This window comes from Archocentrus centrarchus, chromosome 20 (genome assembly GCF_007364275.1).
Source record: "Archocentrus centrarchus isolate MPI-CPG fArcCen1 chromosome 20, fArcCen1, whole genome shotgun sequence".
NCBI classification, from domain to species: domain Eukaryota; kingdom Metazoa; phylum Chordata; class Actinopteri; order Cichliformes; family Cichlidae; genus Archocentrus; species Archocentrus centrarchus.
Window position 1 is genome coordinate 27,652,336 of NC_044365.1, and position 23,301 is coordinate 27,675,636.

Here is a 23,301-nt window from a genome sequence, read left to right on the forward strand (position 1 = left end):
GGAAAAATATGAACTCTTAAGAGAAGCAAACACAGTAACAGGTACAAGATAACAGATGCAGGAACGAAAATCAGAAAGAAAGGCTGCTAACACAAGAAGCCCAGGCATGAAATCATTTATATTGCTCTACTGCTGGCACAAATAGTGTATATTTACTGGCAGGCATTGTAATAACATTAATCAGAGAGTGACTTGCGTGTTACAGATGGCCTGACCTAAATTACCACCCTATAAATCATAGAAATCCCTGAACAGTTGGTAAATATTTCCTTTATCCACACAGTTTAATATTCACAGTCGAGGTCAGAGGCATCCTTTCACAGTCAGGCTTTGTGTATTTCAGCCATAACTTAAATGTGATTTAGGTCCTTTCATATCCTCAGCCCATAAAACTTATTTTGAGTCTTTAAAATAATTGTATGTTTTATGTATCAGCTTAAGTTGTGAAGGCATCTGTGCCAGCACACAAACACACATGCAGGCACGCACGCATGACACCACTACTTTGTTGCCTCACTTCACTCTCCTCCCGTTAAACCGAGACAAATACACATCCACTGCGCTCCCTTCCTTCATGGCGCACGTTTTATCTAAATGTAGTGCTGCATTTTATTCTGTAGCAGATGAATGAGTGTTTTCAGCGTTGCGTTCCCTCCTGGGAGTTGTGAGCAAAGGAAGGGTACTGCTATTTCAGCTGCTGAGAAGAGGACGGGGGAGAGTCCTGCCGGGTCCGACAGCAGAGAGGTGGCTACTGCTGGAGCCGCGGTCGAGGCCCCTCGCAACTGACCCGGGGAGCAGACAGTAAACCCTGGGTTTATGGAAGTTCAGTATGAGTCACCAAAGTGAGCTCAGCATCACATTTAAAGAAGTGGGTTAGGCAGCAGAGGCAGCCTGGAAGAAAGACCTTTATATACGTCTAGTTTTCAGTTCCCACTGATAGTTCATCAGTTGGGGGCTGTGGCCATTTATATGCAGAGGTACACTAATAATGCTTACAAGCTGGATTTACGACTTCATAGTATTACTGAAATTATACTTTATTCCACTGACAAGGTGCTTCTTAAAAACTAGAGCGTATTTTATAGCTTTAAGTGCGGAATATACGAATGCTTATCCTGCCCTTGTTTATAATCTACCAATTCAGAAATTTGGCACAGATTATAAACCTTACAAGTTCAAATCCAAAGGCATCCACACAGATGAGTTTTCTGTGTAGTGCTTGATACACCTGATGTGTAAGGGCTAAAAACATCGAGGAGTCATAGAAACAAGGGGATTTACATAAGAAAGAAAGAAAAACAGGGCAAAAATTCCTCCACATGCTTGTCTTGGCCAGCCTGTGGTTTATTGTAAAACACAAGAACATTGTGCCTCCCCTAGTGGAAAAGTAAGTCTGTCCAGGGGGGCAAACACACCCGAGTCTGGTAATTCGCTACTGTTTCCACATGTGCCATAACTACCAGTAAAAATGACCAGATGACAAAAGACAAAACGTGCCTGTTTCCATTACGGAATTCAGTCTGTGTTGGAGAAGAGAGGGGGGAAACAGTGACGACAGATCCCGGGTTTGGATTTAACAAAGTTGGTTTGTGTTTTAATCCCCCACCTGTACCCGCCACCCCTCACCAGCCGCCGCCAACCATCCCAAAAGAGCCACCTGTGAACAGCTAGACTTGGGAAAATGAGGAGGTAGACCTGCTTTAAGTTAATGCGTTTTACAAAATCACTTTCCAGGTAAGGGGGTAGAAATCCCACAACCCCCTGGTGCACGTTTTTGTCCAGAAGAACTATAAAAGGAAATTATAGAGTTAATGTGGTATGACCAATAAAAGGGCTATAATGAAAGCTTACATCTGAAATCTTTCTGTGCATTTTAGAGTCTCAAAGTCTGAAGCTTACTTTCTGTGCGCATCACTGGAGGAAAAAAATGCATCTGCCTATATTACGCTGTATACACGCACTGCCCCGGACGCGCGCAGAGGTCTTGCCATAATGTGGGCAGGTTCCAAACTTTGGAGAGGCGTGGTTAGGGGCGGCACTCTGCAAGCGCCGCCAAGTTGAGGATAAAATGTGGATAAGTGATTCTTTGGCGGCTTTGGTGCAAAAATCCCGAAAGAAGACTGATGAAAAGCGAATGAAGCGACCGCGTCACATCTTTGATTTATGTGTTATGGCAGCCAACGACAATCATCACACCGCTCCACCTGAGCTCTGCAACTTACATTGAAGGCAGGTTTTTCTTCTTCATCTTCATCTTGCTGCAGAAGTTTCCTCACAGCCAGAGCTCTGTCAGAACCTCAAGAAGTGGGCTTCATTCCAATTCATTAAAGGTAAATTATTTCCAAAGTCTGCACTAAATCACAGCACTCCATTTCTGTTTTAATATGCATTACTCTTCACTTTTTCCATTAGATATTGGCTCGTTATATCAGCTTCTGTCAGCATCCTTGCTTGCGCGCGCACGCACGCACGCACGCACGCACACACACACACACACACACACACACACACACAAAGTTTAGTGAAAGCCTATGTTTATACAGGTTGGTAAAAGTAAAAGCTGTTATTTACCATCCTGTGCCTTGAACTGCATTTATTGCTGCTGCACTGTTTGCTGTGATTTGTAATGCTGCTTTCTTTCCTTCTAAAGCTTTCCTTTTATTATTTGGATTTGGGGGGAAAAGTTGTAAAATTGATTTCTTTAATCCATGCTTAATCCAAACTAGTCATCCCCAGCCTGCCAGCTTACCCTCACTGAACCCCATTAGCTTACCTGTGGCAGTGCACCAGACTAAGTGTCTGCAAGCCAATGCACTGTCCTCACCAAGTTCAATATTGACCCAAGTTACAGTATTCAGCAAATTTGATACAGAACACCAACTCCCCCCCCCCCCTCTCTCCTTCAGGGTCCTTGTCATCTGACTTTGCAGACAAAGTGTGCCTGTGTTGGCACAAAATATTTTCCACCCTATTTGAGTTTGTTGCTATCACCAGCATTTGCAAGGATGAGGCTCGTATCCCTGCACTGGCTGAGAGGCGTGCCCTTGGTCCTGCTGCTCCAGACGACGACTTCCATGGTGATGCTTCCAAACTCCACAGGTTGGGAGCAGATTTTGGACAAGTATCTGGACGAGGACGGCGACTGGCGGGAGGCCAAACAGAGGGGGAAGAGGGCCATTACTGACAACGATGCTCAGCTCATCCTGGACCTTCACAACAAGCTCAGAGGCCAAGTTTACCCTCCCGCTTCCAACATGGAGTACATGGTAGGTGGAGATGTTGTCTGTGCATCTTTGGTGATTTACAGTTCATGCAGTTTATGTGTATTTTCACCCTATTCTGAACTCTTGCACATTTGTGGCCCATATAGCTTAGTGAAATGATCTAGTCACCAGACTGCCTGGCATTTGTCCCACTTGGCGCACACTTACAAGCATGCCAGCATCTAAGTACCTTCACGCATGAACCCAAACACAAAGACAAACACACACTTAACTTTGTACCCATGTGACTGTGGTTATTTTGCCAGAAGAGAAGAATTCCACCGCCATGCCAATGATCACATTTCTCCAATGTTTTTTTTTGTTTTACTCATGCTAAGAGAATTGTTTGACTTTATCCGTTGGCCATCACGTGTATGTAGAGTGCCAGATCACTTTTCACCGTGCAATTAGCATCAGAGCACGGCACCAGGGCTTGTTTTACCAGCTGTCCCCCCCTTTTTTGACTGAACACACACGGGGATACCACACCTTCCAAAAGTTAGTGATCTACAGACCTGGAAATTTTTCAGACGCACTACATGTGTAGGCAAAGCTTGACCACTACAGTGTGTTGCCACCAACAATACTTAAAAGGCTAAAAATCAATGCAATGTGCAGAAAGTAATGAGATTTTATCATCCTTTCATCCACGCTTAAAGAGCTGCAGAACAAAAGGCTGTATTATTCTGTGGTAAAGGCAAATAAACAGTTCCTGCTGGGGGCAATTGCTGGACTGTGTAATTGTATAATTGAGAGGTTAGACTTGAGGACCTCTAGTGTATGTGTGTATGTGTATGTGTTGCAAGTTGGTGTGTGTGTGTGTGTGTGAGTGAGAGACACTCAGTCTGGCAGGCTCCTGGTTAAGGCCCACGCTAGTGGAGAAATGCTGAGCCAGCAGCACACAGCTCTTTTCTACTGTCTCCCGTTACACTTGGCTGTTTTTTTCTTAGCTCCAGGGGCACCCAGGGGTGAAATATGGAGAGGGGAGCAACAAGAGGATGTGAGGTGAAGGAGAATGAAAGTTAGCAAGAAATGCAAGATGAATTGAAATAGAGGTGTAAAAATGATAAAAAGAGCTTTGTAAATAGGAAGAGGAGGCAGTGTGAGACAGATGGAGGGAGGGAGAGCATCGCAAAACAGGTGTCACAGTAACTGAAGTGAAGATGAAGAGATGAGAAAAGAGGAAATGAGCAAAAAAAAGGACTCAGAAGGGGCACACAGTAAGGAGAAACAGTGGCTTGCAAGAATAGGTACCGAAATCTCGTGCAGTTTTGTAGATGTCATTATATTTCAGGCAAAAGCTGTTCAGGTCACATGTAGAGTAGATTTTTGGTCATTTTTAGCACTTTATTTTAAAAAGGGCTCTATATTTCTCAGATTTTCCTTTGGTCTGTGTTGAACTGCTGTCACCTTTCAGAAACCTCACAGCTTCACTGTACTGGAAGACTTCATAGACATGCTCTCCTGCTCTCCTGATACACTCAGGCATTCAGACACACACTTACACACATATATACACACACAGACATCCGCACACATAACCATTTGCCCATCAGCTCTGTTATTGTCTGCCATTGTATTAAACCACAACCCGAGTGACCCTCTGTGGCAATCATGACAGAGACTCAGAGATAACATCAATTCAAATCCCCCTCTTTCCTCCCCCTTCATTGGCTTCTTTTTCTTGCCCTCTCTCTCTGCTTCCCTTTCCCTTATCCCTGTGGCTCCGTTCCCATTCTGTCATTATCCAACACAGAGGCCCCAAAAATTCCCCGGATAAGCATTCACACTCTGTAGCGGCCCACAAAGCTTCAGTAGGAGGACCGCGTTTCTGCCTCTCACTCAAACGTTGACCCACAGGTATAAACAGAGACGTGTCAGTGTTTGAAGTCCTGTAAGACAAACAAATGGCATCCTGGGAGAAAGAGCCCCACCTGCCTTGATGTTTAACTTGGCTCTGTCGGTCTGCGCTCAGGTCTGAGGTGACATTGATGTTAGCAATGTATGATAAAGTTCTATTGATATTTTTCCTGGCCCGGATGAATCAGAGCTCTGCTGCCAAGTGTCAAGCATTTTAAATTATTGTTGCTTAACGTGGCCAATTTGTGTCAAAACCTGTGAAGCACAATAAGAAAACAATAAAACAGCAGGATAATAAATTTGCACTGAGCTAAATTCATCCAAGTTATTTATCTATGGCAACATAGACAAGACAACTTTTCTTGTGCAGGAGGGTTCAGAAGTCATACACCAGTTCAGAGATGGAAGGAAGGTGCAGCGGGTCGGGGGATCGGGGGCATCTAGTGGCATCCATGTAGCAGCAGCTGGATACAGTGATTTTAACCCCTCTTAATTACTTATAGCAGATCCACTCCACACTGGAGGTTACTTTCCTGCAAAGCCTAAAGTACAAAAAAAAAAAGCACAAAATAGCAACAAAAAAACCCAAAAAAACCATACACTCTTGGGCCCTCATCTGCACTGGCTGTATCTCATGCATGTATAGCATAAACAGCAGAAAACAAGTGGTATCCCTGTGGAAGTCCAGTGCACACACAGGATTTGCTTAACTTCAATCTATAAGATTGAAACATTGTGAACATTGCTCTTCCAAAAACAACTATAAATGGGTTAAAATAGCACCTTCTATAAAAGCACTTAGTTGTAAAGAGAAGAAAAAACACTATGATCATGGTCTCCAGTGACACCAGTTTGTGATCGAGATGGACAGGTTTACACCCATGGAGACAGAAACAGTATCCCCTTGACCCAGTGGTCATTAGCTGTACAGATTGTCTTTGGGATGCCTTGCCTTGAAAATACTTTCCGATTCCCTTTTTTGAAACGGAGCCGATACGCTCGCTGGCGCATCAGGGTAGCGCTCCTTTAAACCACCTGTTCAGAGGACATTTCTTTTGGATTTAGGGGGTCATCTAAGTGCTCTTTTATCCTCTAGACAATGCCATGAGCTAAGGCCAACATTCCCCTACACTTACTCAAAACAGCTTGGCCTTCCATCCATTCCTGACTCATCAGCCTTTTTTTAAAAGTCTGTAGAACCCCTGAAAGCCATCCTTCACCGTCTCTCCGAGCACCTGTCATGCATTTTGAGCTACAGTTTGGCCAGCTGAAAATGACCTTTGTTGAAACTGCTTCCTGTCACTTGGTTCATATGCAAAACACTGGCTGCACAATTTATTCTGCAATTTTGCAAATGCGATTTTCTGATCCTGCAATGATTTTCTTCGCTGTGTTGGTCAAACCATGAACTTGTTATAACACAATAATAGGGAGATAATGGCGTTTGCTTAGTGACAACATTCAAACAGTGATCAGCCCCAGAAACTTTTATATGAGCTGGTGCGAGCTAGAGTTCACTGCATGAATAATTGCACACCATCTCGAGCTGCATATATTGCTGTGGGAGTCCAAAGCTCTCAGAATACTTGCTTAATATAATGCCAAGATTATAAATATTGCTCTTCCTCCAAATGCTTACTGTGAATGGGTTGCAGTTGCACATTTCATAAATAGTTTGGGGAATGTCATCATAAAACTTTTCGGATCATTGACTCCAATGACTACTCAGTAATGTGTGATAGAATAGGTAACATCATGGGTATAAAAATGAGCAAAGACATTTACAAAAAGTGGAGATGCACATTGTTCCTATAATTTCTGTTATTATTTTCCCCCGTGTTGATTATTGTTGCTATACTTTTTGTAGCTTAAGTTAAAGATGCATCCCTTTGTTCTCACCAAATCCTATCACCTCTTCTGCCCCCCGCCCCCCCCAGCTTTGCTTTCCCAGTTCCCATATCTTTTCCCTGCTTTTCAGTATTATTCAGCATGCACCATTGATTATGAGAAGGAAAACCCATACTTGCAAAGGAAGTAGCCCTCTGGGCCTTTGGAATGGAACCAGATGAAAAAAAAAAAACTGCCACAAATGAAGTGTTAAGCGAAATAAACAATGCAGTGTGCACAGTGCTGAAAGACTTAAGCAGAGAAGGTTGTTTTTCTTTACGGCCCCGCGGAGCTGCGGTCGAAGTGGGTGGTGGGCGGGGTGGCTCGTGGTTACAAGGCCTCCCCTGCTGGGCGAACTGTGCAAACAGCAGCGGCTTGACAAGCCAGCTGTACTCTGTACAGACCCAACAGCTGAAAAATATGTGTCTTGGTCAACACTTTCTGAACCTGCTTTCACTGCAGCTTTTCAGGACAGCGGAATGAGTTTCTCAGCTGGGTGGAGCCGCTAATTTTATTATTATTTAGGATGTGTTTCGAGAGCATCACACATGATGCCTTTGTGATACAAACTGTAATCCGCAATGTTCCCCTCCAAGAGCTCCAAGAAGCCGCAGGCAGAATTTGGTCTTTTCAGGCTGGAAGCCTGTTGTAGTTGCGGTCACAGTAAAATGTTTTAAGACACAACCACCAATTTAGGGTCAAAAAGCATTGAACTGACCACACTCAAGTACAGAATTTCTTGTGTGCTGCGGTTTGCAGATCATTTTGCAGTTAGCACTGCATGTTATATTTCAGTCTGCCTATCAGAGCAATTTTTGCACAAGGAGGTCATTCTTTGGGAATAATCAAAGGGAAATATTTGCAGACAGAAATCAGATTGGAGTTGACTGGCCTCCATTAGGAATCTTCTAATGCTGACGATGATCAGGCTTAAAAAGCTTCAGTGTGTTCCAGCGTTGTTAGCTATTATCCTGCCAAAAAGGGACACAAAACAGATAAGGCAATACCAACGTTTATTTGCAGCCCACTGCAGACAGAGGTCATGTCTGAGCAGAGATAGGGTTTCAGGTAAACAAATTCGCATTCCTCTTTTAGCCCTGGCTCTGTCAGTCAACATCTGACCTTATTGTACAAGAACGACCACAGGCAACCGCAGAAGAGGTTGCTGTTACTCTGTATCCCTCCATTCAGGGGGAGAATTTTTATGTGTTTGTTCAGTTATGTGTCCTTCCTGCAAGGCTTGGTTTTAAAATCTGACATTCCACTCTACAGTCTCACGTTGGGGGTCGTCGATTTTAACAAATGTGTCCATTTAGCACTCGAATGGGAAGAAACAGCTGAAGAAACTGCTCAGAGTTCATTTGCAGCACTGCCAGACATCCTGTTGTTGAGTAGGTGTGCGCAGCAGTTGTTTCTCGTGGGACTGAAAGTGGGTGACGGACATTGGAGGTGGAGGTGGTGGTGGAAGCGGGGAGGAGTTATTTTAGTATGGTTAGAGGATGAGATTTCACTGAGGGTAAGATGAATTCCAGGCCCCAATGTGTGAAATGCGAATATTTCTGACACCTTCGCTCGTATACTAATACATGCACTCACACCCACTAACGCACATCAACTAATTGACTTTCCGGCAGAAACCTGTTATATAAGTCATCCCACACTGAAGCTGAAAGTAAACCGACATACAGCGTCCTTCAAAGGAAGTACAGCTGGTGTTATTCTAACATTTTTATGGTAGAATGTAGGTCAGCAGGGAGGAAGGACACTCTTTGCATTTCCAGAAAACCCCAGAATGGGAATACGATCCCTTAGTATCCAACCAGAGCTAAACTTGACTGAGAGGGCAACTCACAGAGAGGGAAAGTGAAACAAAAGCTTGCATCCAGCCATCTCACCAGAGGCATATGGAAGGTATTACTTAAGAAAAAAAAAAAAACAGCCTTAGAATTTTTTTGAATAACACCCAACCTCCAGGAAAAGTCAGCCGAGTAGAAGTAGGAACGCTTTACAGCAGCTCTTACTCTCTTCCGTAACACATAATGAGTAATGCTTATTCATTACTTGTTGAAATAGCATGCCGTCTCACCTCATATTACTGACCACGGAGCAAAACCTGAGCATGGATTCTCTAACCTTCTATACCCTTGTATTATATGCATTTTATTACCACTTTGTCACAATTGTAATCCAAGAAACCCTCTACTTATTTCTCTATGTCATCTTGTGCAGGTATGGGACACAGAGTTGGAACGTACTGCAGAGGAGTGGGCAGAGACGTGTGTCTGGGAGCATGGTCCTGCTGGCTTGCTGCCACAGATTGGACAGAATCTGGGGGCACACTGGGGAAGGTAAAAAAATCTGTTAGTATAGACAGTTTATGCATGGAGGCTTTTATGCTGTCAAACACTGAAATTACTGAACTGTTAATACAAGGCAGGATGGATCCATGTTTTCATGTTGTTTACACCAAATTCTGACCCTATTGTCCAAATGCTGCAGCAGACATCAAGACTCATCAGACCAGGCAACATTTTTCCAACCTTCTATTGTCCGGTATTGGTGAACCCATGAGAATTGTAGCTTCAGTTTCCTCTTCTTAGCTTGCAGGAGAGGCACTTTGTGCGGTTTGCTGCTATAGCACATCTGCTTCGAGTTTTGATGTGTTGTACCTACATCGATGCTCGTCTGCACATCTTGGTTGTAAGCAGTGGCTATTTGAGTTACTTTTTCTTTCTATCAGCTCAAAGCATCAACCTCTGACATCAACAAGGTATTTTCAACCAGAGAACTGGATATTTTCTCTTTTTTCAGACCATTCTCTGTAAACCCTAGAGATGGTTGTGTGGGAAAATCCCAGTAGATCAGCAGTTTCTGTCCAGTACCAACAACCACACCACCTTCAAAGTCACATAAATCATCTTTCATCCCCATTCAGATGCTCAGTTTGAACTTCAGTAGGTCGTCTTAACCATGTATACATGCATAAATGCATTAAGCTCCTGCCATGCTTATAAGATATTTGTGTTAACGAGCACTTGAGTATTTGGACCTAATAAAACGGCCAGTGAATGTACATTATATTATCCATAACTGGCATTTACTCACTGCGAGTGAGCCATCAAAAATACAGTGGGGCACATATGCAAGTGGACTCGCACTTAACACAAATTTCTTTGCTCCTTTATTCACTCAGTCCCCTGCAGTGCTCCTGAAGACACCACTGGTTCACACAAGAGACGCTTGTTCTACATCTAATCATATCACCCCACAGTCGAGATGTCTGCTTGATTCTAATCAGATTAACTGGCAACACCTGGTGCCAGATCAGTGTCCTTGGTTACTGAGCACAAATGTCGATTTTCAGTTAGAGCACTTTGTTTGTCAGTGGATGCTAACTATATGTGATACTACATGGGTTTGTTAAGTGTGCTTACCTGAGAGTTTTTGAGTGAAAACAAATCAAGCACTTCTTATCTCTCAGCCACGTTTACCATTTGTGATGTTTTGCAAAACAAACCAGAAAAACATGTACATATGCATTATCATTTAAAAATATATAAAAACTCTATTGTTATACAGTATATTACAAGACTTGAAAGACTGTCATGAGATCTTGCAGTGAGCTTAATGCCAACGCCCACACCAACACAACCATTAGACAAAAGAAATGTTGCTCAGAACATTATAATCATAGATATGCTTACTGATCTCTCCAGGTATCGTCCACCCACATCCCACGTTCAGGCTTGGTACGATGAAGTGAAAGACTACTCCTTCCCTTACCCTCAAGAGTGTAATCCTTACTGTCCCTTCAAGTGCTCTGGCCCAGTTTGCACACATTACACACAGGTAGCTATGGCTCATGACTTTTAGAAACGTTACAGATGTGCAATGAGAACATTTTTTTTAAGTCATCTTTTTCTCCTCTGTGCCGTCCTTTTCTTGTAGCTGGTCTGGGCTACCAGCAGTCGAATTGGCTGTGCAGTCAACTTGTGTTACAACATGAACGTGTGGGGGCAGATTTGGGCCAAGGCCATCTATCTTGTCTGCAACTATTCACCAAAGTAAGCACAAATGTTGTGTAGTAACTATAGTCTCGAGCCATTTTGATGTGACATCACAAAAAATGTTTCCACCTACATTTGAAGTTACTGGTCGCCTGTGTCCAGTAATTTTTGCTTGATGTGTCACCTGCACAGGGGAAACTGGTGGGGCCATGCACCTTACAAACATGGGACCCCATGCTCTGCTTGTCCTCCCAGCTATGGAGGAGGATGCAAGGACAACCTCTGCTACAGAGGTAAGAATAAGCGACAGCGAGACACAGAAGCTGATGGAAAAAGTGGATTATCATGCCTTGTTTTCTGTTTTAAGCTGAAGGTGACAATGCAAGGCAAGAGGAAAGAGAAGAGAACAACTTTATTGAACCGGATGTCTCCCGTACCACAAATCCCCGGTCCCGGGCCTCCAGGCCTGAGCCTCCCAGTTTCCCTGCCCCAGCCCCCACACAGCCCCCCACAGAGGACCTGCAGAAGAATGAAATGGTCAACACACAGCAGATGTGTAAGCTGCCATTTGACTGTTTATTTTGGATCTAGTTTCATCTCAAAATGGGGAGGTGTACAATATGGTTTTAGGTCCGGGAGGGGCAGAGAGTGGAAGCAGAGGACAATATGTGCTGTAAAGAAAAAGAAACCACAGCTTTTCAAAATTGGATCAGAAGCAAAGAACTTGAGAATAGCTGCTTGCTTAGTATTGAGCTAGTGATCCTGGATAATAAGTGCAAAAAATAGACCTTGACCTTTAATATTTTTCTTGCAATTTATCTTAAATTGCTTTGATGTTGCATAGTCTTTATTTGTCATCTCCCTGATTAATCCTGACACTTTCTGAGCTCTACTCAATATCGCAAGTCACTCTTTGGAGCAGGGAGGGGAGGCCTATTTTAGCATGATCCCCTGAGTGTGTGTTTGTTTTTGGCTTGCTGAGAAGGGTTGAGGGGTGAGAGGGGCTTGCTGTGGTTTTTTAAATGGCTTCCTCTCCGCAGCACATGAGACACATCCTCAAGTACCGCTGACCACCCTGAACCTGAATTCTTGTCTTTTATTCTTGAAGCATCACAACGGCGTCTCCACTGGATTTCACGCAACTCAGTCTTTTAGAAACTAGTCATCTGCATCAGAGCCGCTAGTTCACACGTCTTGTTTCCTGCAGGAGAACTCAAAGACCTCTGTGTTTATGTGTTTCAGCCCAGCTAGTGACCTGCGACACTAAGCTTCGGGATCAGTGCAAAGGAACAACATGCAATAGGTACAGTGAAGATGAAGCATGAAAAGGATGCAGTGCAGAATGCGTATTTCATATTCACATGGTTGCTTTTGCATTGATGTACAGATATGAGTGTCCAGCTGGATGCCTAGATGCTACGGGAAAAGTAGTCGGGACAGTGTACTATGAAATGGTGAGTGCACACATGGCCGGTCTCTGAGGGAAGATTAAAAAAAGATTTGGACACTAAAGTGTTTTTTTCATGAGGTAGCGATATGAAGCATTGTGCACAAGATATAATGATCACATTCTTTTGAGCTCTAACTCTCTAGGGCCAGGCCATTTTTGTGTTGACAGTGTTGTGTACTTTGAGCATAGTTCACATCACTTATTTAGCAATATTCCTTACTAATACAATATAAATAGTGTCAATATAATGTGTCATTTTTGCAGCAATCAAGTGTGTGCAGAGCCGGTCTACATGCTGGTGTTATAGATAATGATGGAGGATGGATGGATGTAACAAGGCAAGGAAGAAAGGACTTTTTCATCAAGTCTTACAAGAATGGAGTCCAGTCACTTGGGTGAGGCAACAATACATTTATATCAAAGATAACTGATAGTTATGTTGACTAAACGTCATGAAAGTAAATAGAAATAACATCTGATGTCGCTGTGTGCATTTTCCTTTTGACAGAAAATATCAAAGTGCGAACTCTTTCATAGTTTCCAGAGTGACAGGTTAGTCTGGCGGCATCACACTGCGCATATAGATATGCTCTAATTTATTTAATTTATTTTCAGTTTCTCTTTATGACCTTTGCTGAAAGTCACTGTTTCTTTCTTACAGTTAAAGCCATCACTTGTGAAACCACAGTTGTGCAACTGTGTCCATATGAAAAGCCTGTAAGACATTGTCCAAGGTATGCACCTCCCTATATCTCACATTCTCTCTCTTGGTCAATGCTGCCTAGCTTTACATCTGCTTAATATCAAATTCTTCTTAGGATATACTGCCCGAGAAACTGTTTAGAAGAGAATCCTCACATATCCAGAGTAATCGGTACCAGAATATACTCTGATGTAAGTCCCTGTTTTCGAAGCTGAACTTGTCAGAAGCTAATTCACACTGCTTTGGGATGAACGTCTGAATGAACATTTCTGACATGTTTTCTTTCCTCTTGCATGCTCCTGCAGAAGTCCAGTATATGTCGGGCGGCAGTACATGCTGGAGTCATCAGGAACGATGTGGGTGGTTACATCGATGTGATGCCCATGGACAACCGGAAACACTACACAGCCTCATACCAGAATGGCATTTTCTCAGAGAGGTATCGGATGACTAATCTCACAATCTTATAAGGGGGGAAAATAGTCTTATAAATACTATACATTTACAATAAAAGAAAAACAAAATAAATAATGCATAATGGTGTCCCAGCTCTGTTTTATTATTCCAATATAGATATATTGTTTGGGGGTTTACTGGTCCTATGTCAGCATTCAGCCTTAATACATGGCAGGAAAGTGAAGAGGTTAATGCACTTGCGGCCAGAGTGGAGCAGTAAGAAATCAATGCCTCTCAGGTATCCACTCTCCTCTCCTTGTGGACTAAATCGTTTCAAGATGCAGGCAGTACATCTTGTATGCAGTGCACGTGGCAGCGTGATTTGCATTCTGGTAGTTTAAAATAATGAATTGCTTGGCAATTAGTGTACAGAAGAGGAGCGCATCCTCACGTAGTTCTAGCAGCGGTTTGTTTTCTGGTACTAGGTCAAAAAGGACAACCAGTGAACAAGGATTTAAAACTTAATATAGTGAAACAGATAAATTAAAACAACAACAAGGACACAAAGCAGTAATAAAAAGTTGAAGTGTGTGTGCTGAGGAAACAGGATCTTGTTAGCATTTATCACAAAGGGGATCAATACTGGGTGAAATTTTTGCTTGGGCCCAACAACAAAGTGGATGAACTAATGCAAATAAGGCCGAGGGAAGAAGCTGCAAAGAAGGAATGGATTTATGTGTAAAACACTTCCTCATTTGTTTTGCAGAAACTTAACTTTAACAAATTGTCAGGCTATGGATTACTTGTAACCTACATTAACCCGTGAACTGCATTCAATTGCTCTAATATGTTATATAGTGTAGAGAAAGAATGTGCAATCACTTAGATGCGGACTTGCTGCATTTGAACACATGCAAATCACTGAAATGTTATTGATCAGCGCAGTGAATATTCAGTAAATATATTACACCTGAAAAATCGCCAGTCTCACAGAAAAGATTAAAAATATGTAACACAGACAACAAATATCTTATTATAATGTATTCATCTCTGTCTGTCTGTTTGTTTCTTTGTCCATGAACCCCTCTTAAACCATCAGGAGTTGAGCAACCAAATTTGGCACACAGGTTTATCTTAGCCCCCGAAATATTCTTATCTATATCAGATATTATGACGTTACCATGTTGCCTAGCAACCACTGAGCAATAAGGTAAAATGATCTGTTTTAGCATTTATGCACCTGTAACACCTTATAAAAGCATGATTTCATTTTAATTTTATGACAGTAACATCTAATTTATATCTACAAAGGTTGAACTAGGCATAATGTATTATGCTACCATCACGTTGCCTGCCAATGGGCTAAATGACCCATTTTTAGCATATAAAAAAACATATACGGCTTCTATTCTTCTTTTACTTTTCTCAGTATGATTAACTATATCAGTTTGCCAATAACACAAAAAGGCCAATCAATACTATGCAGAAGTTTTGTCTCTCCCTTCTAATTATGTAAACGCTGTTGACATGAGTTTTAATGTATTCACTTCTTTTTTTAGAATGTAATTTTTTCCTTTTCTGTTGGGAGCATCTTCTTCTTTTCTTTGGGTGTTTCTACCACACTCCTAGCTGCTATAGCTTGCTCCCTCCTGCTCTATGAGTTTTGGCAAACCAGTTGTTTTTGGATGACACAAATTAATTTCTACCTGAGCGCCAGCATGGGAATGTCATCACAGATGCTAGATTCAAAAGTCTGGTATACTGGAAAATACAGATCCATTTACATGGCTTTGATAGGTTTAATCAGCACTGTGTGAACTTGCTTGGCGAGAGCTTGAATCTAACAGCTGTTCATGTATATGTAACAGCTTCTCACTCCAGCTTGAACAATGCCATAGTCAAGGACAGCACTATGCATGAGATGAAACGCCTCAACTAGTTTGCAAATAGAGCACTTCATCGTCGACATAGGGGTGTACATCTGCTCATACTGCCCCAACAATTTTCATTTGTCTAATCCGACAAAGAGGGTTGAGAGTAGATTACCTTGCTCGGTGCCATGTGCTAACACAGAGTAGGAAACAAGAGACATCACTGGTTTTTACGGTGGCTGTTGGAATGTTAAGAAGCTTAAAGTGGGCGATAAAGTACTCACCCAATTCAAATCTATGCAGTGTGAGACTGTCCTCTGAATGCAGACGAATGAGCAGATGCGTGTCTCTGATGTAAAATTAGAGACTTTTGTTAATAAAATTTCTTGTAAGCCAGGGTATTGCTGTGCCACTAAGGTGAAAGCATGTGTTGAATTTATGCTGCACCACCTTGCAACAATATTAAGGCCACAGGTCCATACCAGCCACTCTTCAAAGTGACCCAGATATTGTGTAGTCTGTTCCAGTTTTTAAGAGAAATTAAATTGCACCTACTGTGGTCTGCAGTCTTTCTGTGGCCTGTGTAGAGGGGAGCCTTGCATGCACAGTCTCATTTATTCAAAGGCTTTTCCTCTTTTTTCATCTCCTCTCTCTTACCGTGCCCGTTGCCTCTCAATTTATCTTTGTCACTCTGCTAAGATGCCTGACGTCTGCCCATCATTTATCTGTCTCCCTTACTTTTACAACATGTCTGTCTTTGCTGGGTTACCACATGAAGCTCCCTGTGTTTGTGTATTAATGGGGGGGGGGTATCTGTTTTCTCACTGAACTTCAGCCTCCGTCTGTTTGTGTCCTGTCTGTCATCAGAGCGTCAGACAACACACTACCTTGGACATTTCTCCACAAAACCAGTCAATCTGTTTGTGTGTGTCTGTCATCTAGGCTGGGACATGTTCTGTGTCTGACATGTGCAGCACCCAGACTCACTCTCCCTCTTGTCTCTCTCCTTCCCTGCAGCCTTCGAAACCCTCCCGGAGGGAAGGCGTTCCGGGTGTTCGCTGTGATTTGAGAGGCCCAGAGTGCGGCTTCACCAAACAAAAAAGCACACTTGTGCTGTTGAATAGGTGGTAATCAAGCCATGTTGTCAAACTCAATGACTGAAATGTTTCTGGCTTTGCTACACTTCACGGGTTAGAGGTTGTCACTATAGCAGCGTAAGCCCAGCAACAACAACAAAAAAAAACTTGACATGTACGCATTGAGAACCTGTCTTTGCTCGCTCTCGTGGAATGAGTTTTTTGTCAACTTTAACAGGAAATGTTAGAAACTGTAAATATTTCTGATTACTTTGCTGTACATATGTTAATATAGTATTACATTTTGTTTTGCCTTTTTAACAAATATCTATGTATGAATATTGATTATAGAAATTATTATATGACATTATAATGGCACTTCAGAAATAATATCATTTTTGTATTAAGTCTAACACATTTATTGGTGCTTTGGAGAGGTGTTTTGCTATATTTTGTACTTTTGGATTGGGGAAATTTGTCATGCATTTATTTTTATATGATTAGATGCTATATCAATATGACTGAAGAATGCTGCTATATGTTTTAAGTATTGTTATTGTGTTTACCTGTTTGATGGATTTTGTTTGTATTTTTTCAGAAAATGTGGTTCAGTTAAAACTGCCTGCAGGTCAGGAAGTATACTCATCTCTCAGAGTTTATCATTCTCTAAACACAACTTCCATGTACATGCCTTCATCATGCATTTCATTTTACCAGATGTCATTGTTCCAAAGAAAAGATTAAGTCTAATTAGTAATCATCTTTGACGCTGATAAACAGAAATAAAAATATGCTACGTTTTAAAAATGTCAAACAGTATGTTGTACAGTATGCTTTCTTTAAAGCTGCAGTTGTTCCAGTGGGCGGGTAACTCAATTCTCATCTATGTTTTCCTTGTATGATATAGATTTTCCTACCTCGGCTTGTTAGGAAAAGTTCATTTTGCAATAAAAGGATAGAATGGCCACACATTTCTACTAGACATTTTGTTGTTCCATTTTAAGTCAGTTGAAGTCAGTTTTGTATTTAAAAGCTGTTTGCATTATATAATTATATACCACCAGCAGCTACTTCATTAGTTATGCCTTGCTAGCACCAGGTTGGACCCCCATTTGCCTTCAGAACTGCCTCCAGGTTTTGTGGCATAGATTCAAAAAGGTTCTGGAAACATTCCTAAGAGATTTCGGTCCATATTGACATGATAGCATCATGCAGTTGTTGCAGATATGTTGGCTGCACATCCATGATGGGAATTTCCTGTTCCACCAAATCCCAAAGGTCCTCTACTGGGTTGAAAACTGGTGACTGTGGTAGTACAGTAAACTCATTGTCATGTTCAAGAAACCAGTTTTGTGAAATGGCACATTTTCCTGCAGGAAGCAGCCATCAGAAGATGGGTACACTGTGGTTATGAAGAGATGGACATGGTCAGCAACACCGTTACATCACCAGCCTGAACCGATGATACAAAGCAGGGTGGATCCATGCTTTCATGTAATTTACACCAAATTCTGACCCTAGCATTCAAATGTTGCGGCAGAAATCAAGGCTCATCAGATCAGGCAACATTTTGTGATCCTTTGTGAACTGCCGCCTCAGTTTCCTGTTCTTAGCTGACAGGTGTGGCACTCGGTGTGGACTGCTGTAGCCCATCTGCTTCAAGGTTCAACATGGTGTGCATTCAAAGATGCTCTTCCGCATACCTTGGTTGTAACCAGTGATTATTGAGTTACTGCTTCCTTCCTCCAGCTCGAAGCAGTCTGGCCATTCTCCTGAGACCCCTGGCATCAACAAGGCATTTTCTCCCAGAGAACTGCTGTTCACTGGATAGTTTTTTTTTCAGACCATTCTCTGTAAACCCTAGAGATGGCTGTGTGGGATCAGCAGTTTCTGAAATACACAGACACGCGTTCAAACTCACTTAAATCACCTTTCTTCCCCATTACGATGCTCAGTTTGAACTTCAGGAAGCTATTCCGAGCTGCATAAATGCATTGAGCTCCTGCCATGTGAGTTGTACATAACAATTTATCTAATTATTAGGTTCAGTGCTGAAAACCCTTCAAATCCCCAAACAATATGGAAGTGCTTTTGATTCACTGCCTAAAATTGTAACAGAAAATGTATTTTTTTAAAAACTGGAAAATGTTCTGACTTATTTTGGATTGCCTGCTGAAAATATGTAGTGTGGTCCCCCGAGTGTCTGTCACCAGGGAGCGAAGCAGTCACTCCTCATTCACTTGGGAACAGTAGTCAAACAAAATGACCAGTCAATAATAGATTTCACCATATCCTCGTCCGACAGTGTTATGATGTCTGGAGGGCTGCAATAGGTTTTGTATTAAGCCTTCAGTCTTTGTTACTCCCCAGACAAGTGATACAAAATTTTATGGACTTAATGTACAGCTGCTGGCCTGGTGACACCAGTGTGACACGGATCTCTGTTAAATTAACTGTCTCTGTGTCAGTGGGTCTAAGTGTAGGATTAATAATTACATATCTATGTGCATTAGCAAATGTCAGTGCACAAATAGAAAAACATAGGCAGATCCTCACCACAACTGGTCAGCAGTGGAACCAGTATGTGTGCATTTGCAGGAGACTGGCTAACGTTTCTTCATTCAGACTATAGAATTGCTCCAAAACTGCAGGATAATTACTGTAAAATAGCACTAAAACATAAACTGTTTATGTTAACATTTAAATCTAAGCAGCAGTATGTACTATATAGATGCCTATACATGCATAGTACATAAGTCACCTCTGTGTACACTGTTTTTATATAATATATATTATATATTTACTCTGACAACCATTGCTTTATTGGTATTATAGCAATGCTTGCTGCAATGTTAGCACATAAACATGTCATGTTTTGATGAATCTCGATCATTTGCCTGATTGACTGAGCTCCACGCAAAAGGTGCTGTGGAGAGACTGATGCAGAAAGAGAGGCATACATCAGACAGGTGTCAAAATTCACAGCAGGATGCAGTTGATAGGTGGCATTCAGAGGCTCGGTACAATGAAAGTTGGTGAGAGGATGAGTAGGACAGTGAAAGGGATTAAAAAAAAAAAAAGGAGACAGGAAAGGGCAGAGAGATAACCTAAAGGTTTGAGGAAACAGTCTGGACATCTTTACGAGTATGAGACTGGGGTACAAACTGCAAAGTTAATGAAAACCATCAAAAAAAACAAGCTTTATAAAGCTGTAACTTTCAGGGGAGCTTTCTTGGACAGTTGGCCTTATTTGTTTAAAATAATTAAAGAAGAGGTGCAACACATTAGTTGAAAGTGATGGATTATTGTGTGCTTTCACATGCAACCCACCGAGACTGCCCACTGGACCCACCAGACAGCAGAGGATGCATTAGGTGCAAACTGACAGAGCGACAGCTATGGGCCCATTAGGACAAGGAGACTGAGTGCCGTGAAGACAGATGGGATGAAGACAAGCTTGCAGCTCGCAGGGTCTGCATGGTCGCCACCAGTGTTTTCAGACTGTCGTTTAAAATAAGGAAGGCCATTAATAACCTCCTCACTCTGCTCTGCTCTGCTGCAGTCTGGCACTTCTTGCAGAGCTAAATGTGGCGCTGCATGGCAGCAGACTGGCAGACTGTGTCAGAGAGACCGCATATACCCGAGGAGAGGGAAGAAAGAGGAGAGAGGCAGACAGTGAAGTGTGTGTGTGTGTGTGTGTGTGTGTGTGCATGTGCTGTACATTTTAGTTTAATTGTATTTTTTTACTTACTCACCTGTTGTTTATGTGCAGTGTCTGGCCCAATATAGTTGGATGAGAATCAGATAGCAGTGATGCAGTCAGGGAAGCCGTCAGCACCGAGGTGAAAAGTTATGGTTGCCAGTGGTAATGAGTGGATTCCTTCTTGTCAAACCTTTACTTTGGCAGACAAACAAAACATAGCATTTGACAGGGAGTGGGTTTTTTCTTTTTTTTTACCCTTATGATCCAAAAATATTACATGTACATAAGCACACTGTGAATTAGTTTTTTGCAAAGATGGAGTGGGTACTTTGGTGGAGAAAAAAAATATGATTTTCCTGAGTGGCAAGGTGAGTCATATAATTATTGAGTTATTTTGGGCCTGGATGCTTTTAAAAACAAACCTCTGACAAATCTTAGACATTTGATTTATAACAACCATTCATTAGCAACTGGCTGTCCTGTGACCAACAAACCCGACCACTTGAGTGAAATCTGAAATCACACAGCATGCACTCAAATGCTGCCACGGTCCTTTAGTTTGAGAGTTTCTGCTGGAATAACAAATATTAAAAATGATACTTTGAATGTGTCAAACAAGGGCCAAAAATGGATGGTTCAAACATGTGCTAAATGCTTCTGTAGATGTCTTATTGCTCGCACTTATGTGAGGCAGGGTTTACAATAATTCCACCTTAAAAACACCTAACACCTTACAAAAAGCTAGAGCAATGTGTGACACGCTGAGCTGCAGGCAGTGTGATTTAACAGTGTCAAACTAATGGTTAACTTCACGCGAATGGCCGTGTGTATCTCTTACACGAGCCTTAGCGGTGCTTATTGGATCCTAGAACCAAACGGTGCCAATCGAGACTGCTGTGTTACAGCAGCTACACAATGTCAACAGCTGAGCCTTGGCCAATGTGTTGTACCAGGTTAATTGCAGGGTGCTTTAACAGATCAAATACACCCTCTGTCTTCCAGTCCAACACAAATAAAGAGGCTTTCCATAAGAAAAGGTTCCTTTGTTTCACAGAAAATTAAGAAATGTGAGCTCTTGCTGCAGAAAGATTAGTTCGTCCTTGTATACTCAGGCCAGTAAAACTAGTTAAGAACATCTGGCAAAGTATTTATTTATTTATTTATCACAGATTATGCTAAATACAGTATTGTGCATCTGCCTATTAACATGGTACCTGCTGCTGCTCTGTTTTGGTTTTCCTCTCTCGTGTGCACTGTGCGTAAGCAATCATTAGCATAAATTAATCTTACTTCTGCCATGGCAGTGCTGCAGCTATATTTTAAATGCTTCATTATTAAGAAAAAGAAAAACTGCCCACAGATGGTTTATAGTCAATGATTTGCACACATGCAACACCAGTACTGACGTTTGCTCCTGTATAATAAGTGAAACAGTTTTATGCTCTGAATGCAGATGTGGGCCACATGTAGAAGTCTCTCTAAAACAAGTCTGTGGATCCGGGAAAGTTGGGCTTACAGTACCTCACCAGGAGGGCTGGCTGCCTCCCAGACTGCAGGGCTGCTAGACTTACTCCTAAGAATAAATAAAGACAAGTCTGCATCAAAATAGCTACTTGAAACATCTAATTAATACATCTCTATTTGTGAAGTGTAAATTTTTTTATTTAAGTAGGTCCATCATCTCTCTCTTCAAAGGATCAATGTTTAACAGCAGTCCTACTTTTAACTTTGATATTTTCAAAAATCAGCAGCTAAATGGGCAGAGGTTTTCTGTTTATCCTCCAATGTAGGTCAACTGAGAACTAATTTATTATAACTATAACAACATGCTTTAGTTGAGATATGTGCCATCAATCTTTACTCATGAAGCCGTGGATAAAAACAGGCATTGGGCTGATTTTCAAAGAACCCCGCCCAACCAGGACACAATCTGCATGTAAAACAAACACAGTTTGCAAAGTGGAGCAAATATCTAAATGTTGAGACAGAGCTGGAACAGAGCATAAGATACCATCCAAAAAAGCAAGAGACAGACTGAAAAACTGCATACTGTAAAATTAAGGGTCATAGCCAAAAAATAAGGCCATGCACAGCAGATGGGCACACACACTTCTTTGCAGTCAGTCATAATACTAGAAAAAGGAAGTGGAAGAGTTTTGGGCCAAGGCCTAGAGGGCCCAGGGGTAGTAGAAGAAGAGCATAGCATGAAAAGTGAATACTGAGAAAACTCATGAAACAATGCAGTTCACAATAAACCACATCAAACGGAATAAAGTAAGTTTGTTTGCAAGTTTTTTGTGCAAGTCAGCAAAAATTATTCCTTTTGTAGCTTCCTGCAACAAATGGAACAGTAGAAAGACTTATGAGCAGCGGGTAAACACATTTCTATTTCAGAAGTGTAGTGCTGTGTTTATATTGGGATCATGGTCAAGGTGCACTGAGTGCAAAATATAAAGACCTACAACGAATCAGGCACCGATGATGGGCCGCAAAATCGTGGACTGAGCAGTCGCTGGACTCTGACGTCATCACTGACCTTTCATGTATTTATGGAGGAGGTTTGATTTCCACTCTTTTTTCCATCCTCACACACGGGCTGCGCTTGAAGCGGCCCGTGGAGGTAAAAGAGTAGCTTTGTTCTGACCTGGATGGTGAGCACTGGAGTCGTTTGCTTCTGCCAATCCTGAAGAGGGATCCACAAGCCACAGCCATTGAGAAAAGCACAAGGATCACCTGTTTTATATTAAATCTGTCAGATTAAATCCGGAAGTAATAGCCTGCAGTGCTCAAGGTGCAGTTTTAGCCACATTTCATGCTCTGCAACTGATGGTGCTTTCAAACAGCTGTTTTTAAGCTGAGTTGTGGAAGAGAACAGACATCATTTAGAAAAGCATATATGAATCTCAGCTCGAGCACTGATCCACTGTCATATAAGCAAGTGCCACCATGATAAATAACAAGCAATGATAAATGCTGAATCTTGCTTTTGGAATAATGAAGAGTATTTTTTTTCTTTGAAAAGTTAAAAATGTATATGAAAATGATTTGATCCAATAATGGACTGGTTTTTTTAATTTATGCAGCA

The 23,301-nt window shown here is 41.8% G+C and overlaps 2 protein-coding genes across 2 annotated transcripts in view; both read left to right on the forward strand.

Moving 5' to 3' along the window:
* The window catches only part of pi15a (peptidase inhibitor 15a), a 63,568-nt gene that overhangs the window by 13,680 nt on the left and 26,587 nt on the right, over positions 1-23,301 (forward strand). The window lies entirely within an intron of this gene.
* On the forward strand, positions 2,085-17,372 carry LOC115799608 (cysteine-rich secretory protein LCCL domain-containing 1-like). Its single transcript, XM_030756836.1, has 15 exons — positions 2,085-2,330; positions 2,907-3,266; positions 9,240-9,358; positions 10,727-10,859; positions 10,959-11,074; positions 11,210-11,310; positions 11,385-11,573; positions 12,260-12,320; positions 12,405-12,471; positions 12,732-12,862; positions 12,976-13,019; positions 13,129-13,201; positions 13,286-13,361; positions 13,476-13,609; positions 16,455-17,372. The coding sequence occupies exons 2-15, from the start codon at positions 3,006-3,008 to the stop codon at positions 16,504-16,506; spliced, it is 1,557 nt and encodes a 518-aa protein (XP_030612696.1). The 5' UTR covers positions 2,085-2,330; positions 2,907-3,005; the 3' UTR covers positions 16,507-17,372.

What these genes read in the sequence shown, in the direction of transcription:
- LOC115799608 (XM_030756836.1), top strand. Translation starts at nt 3,006, where the DNA reads ATGAGGCTCGTATCCCTGCACTGGCTGAGAGGCGTGCCCTTGGTCCTG. An exon ending in GGACAACCTCTGCTACAGAG is followed by an intron (nt 11,311 to 11,384) that starts GTAAGAATAAGC and finishes TTCTGTTTTAAG; the next exon opens with CTGAAGGTGACAATGCAAGG. An exon ending in GGTCAACACACAGCAGATGT is followed by an intron (nt 11,574 to 12,259) that starts GTAAGCTGCCAT and finishes TATGTGTTTCAG; the next exon opens with CCCAGCTAGTGACCTGCGAC.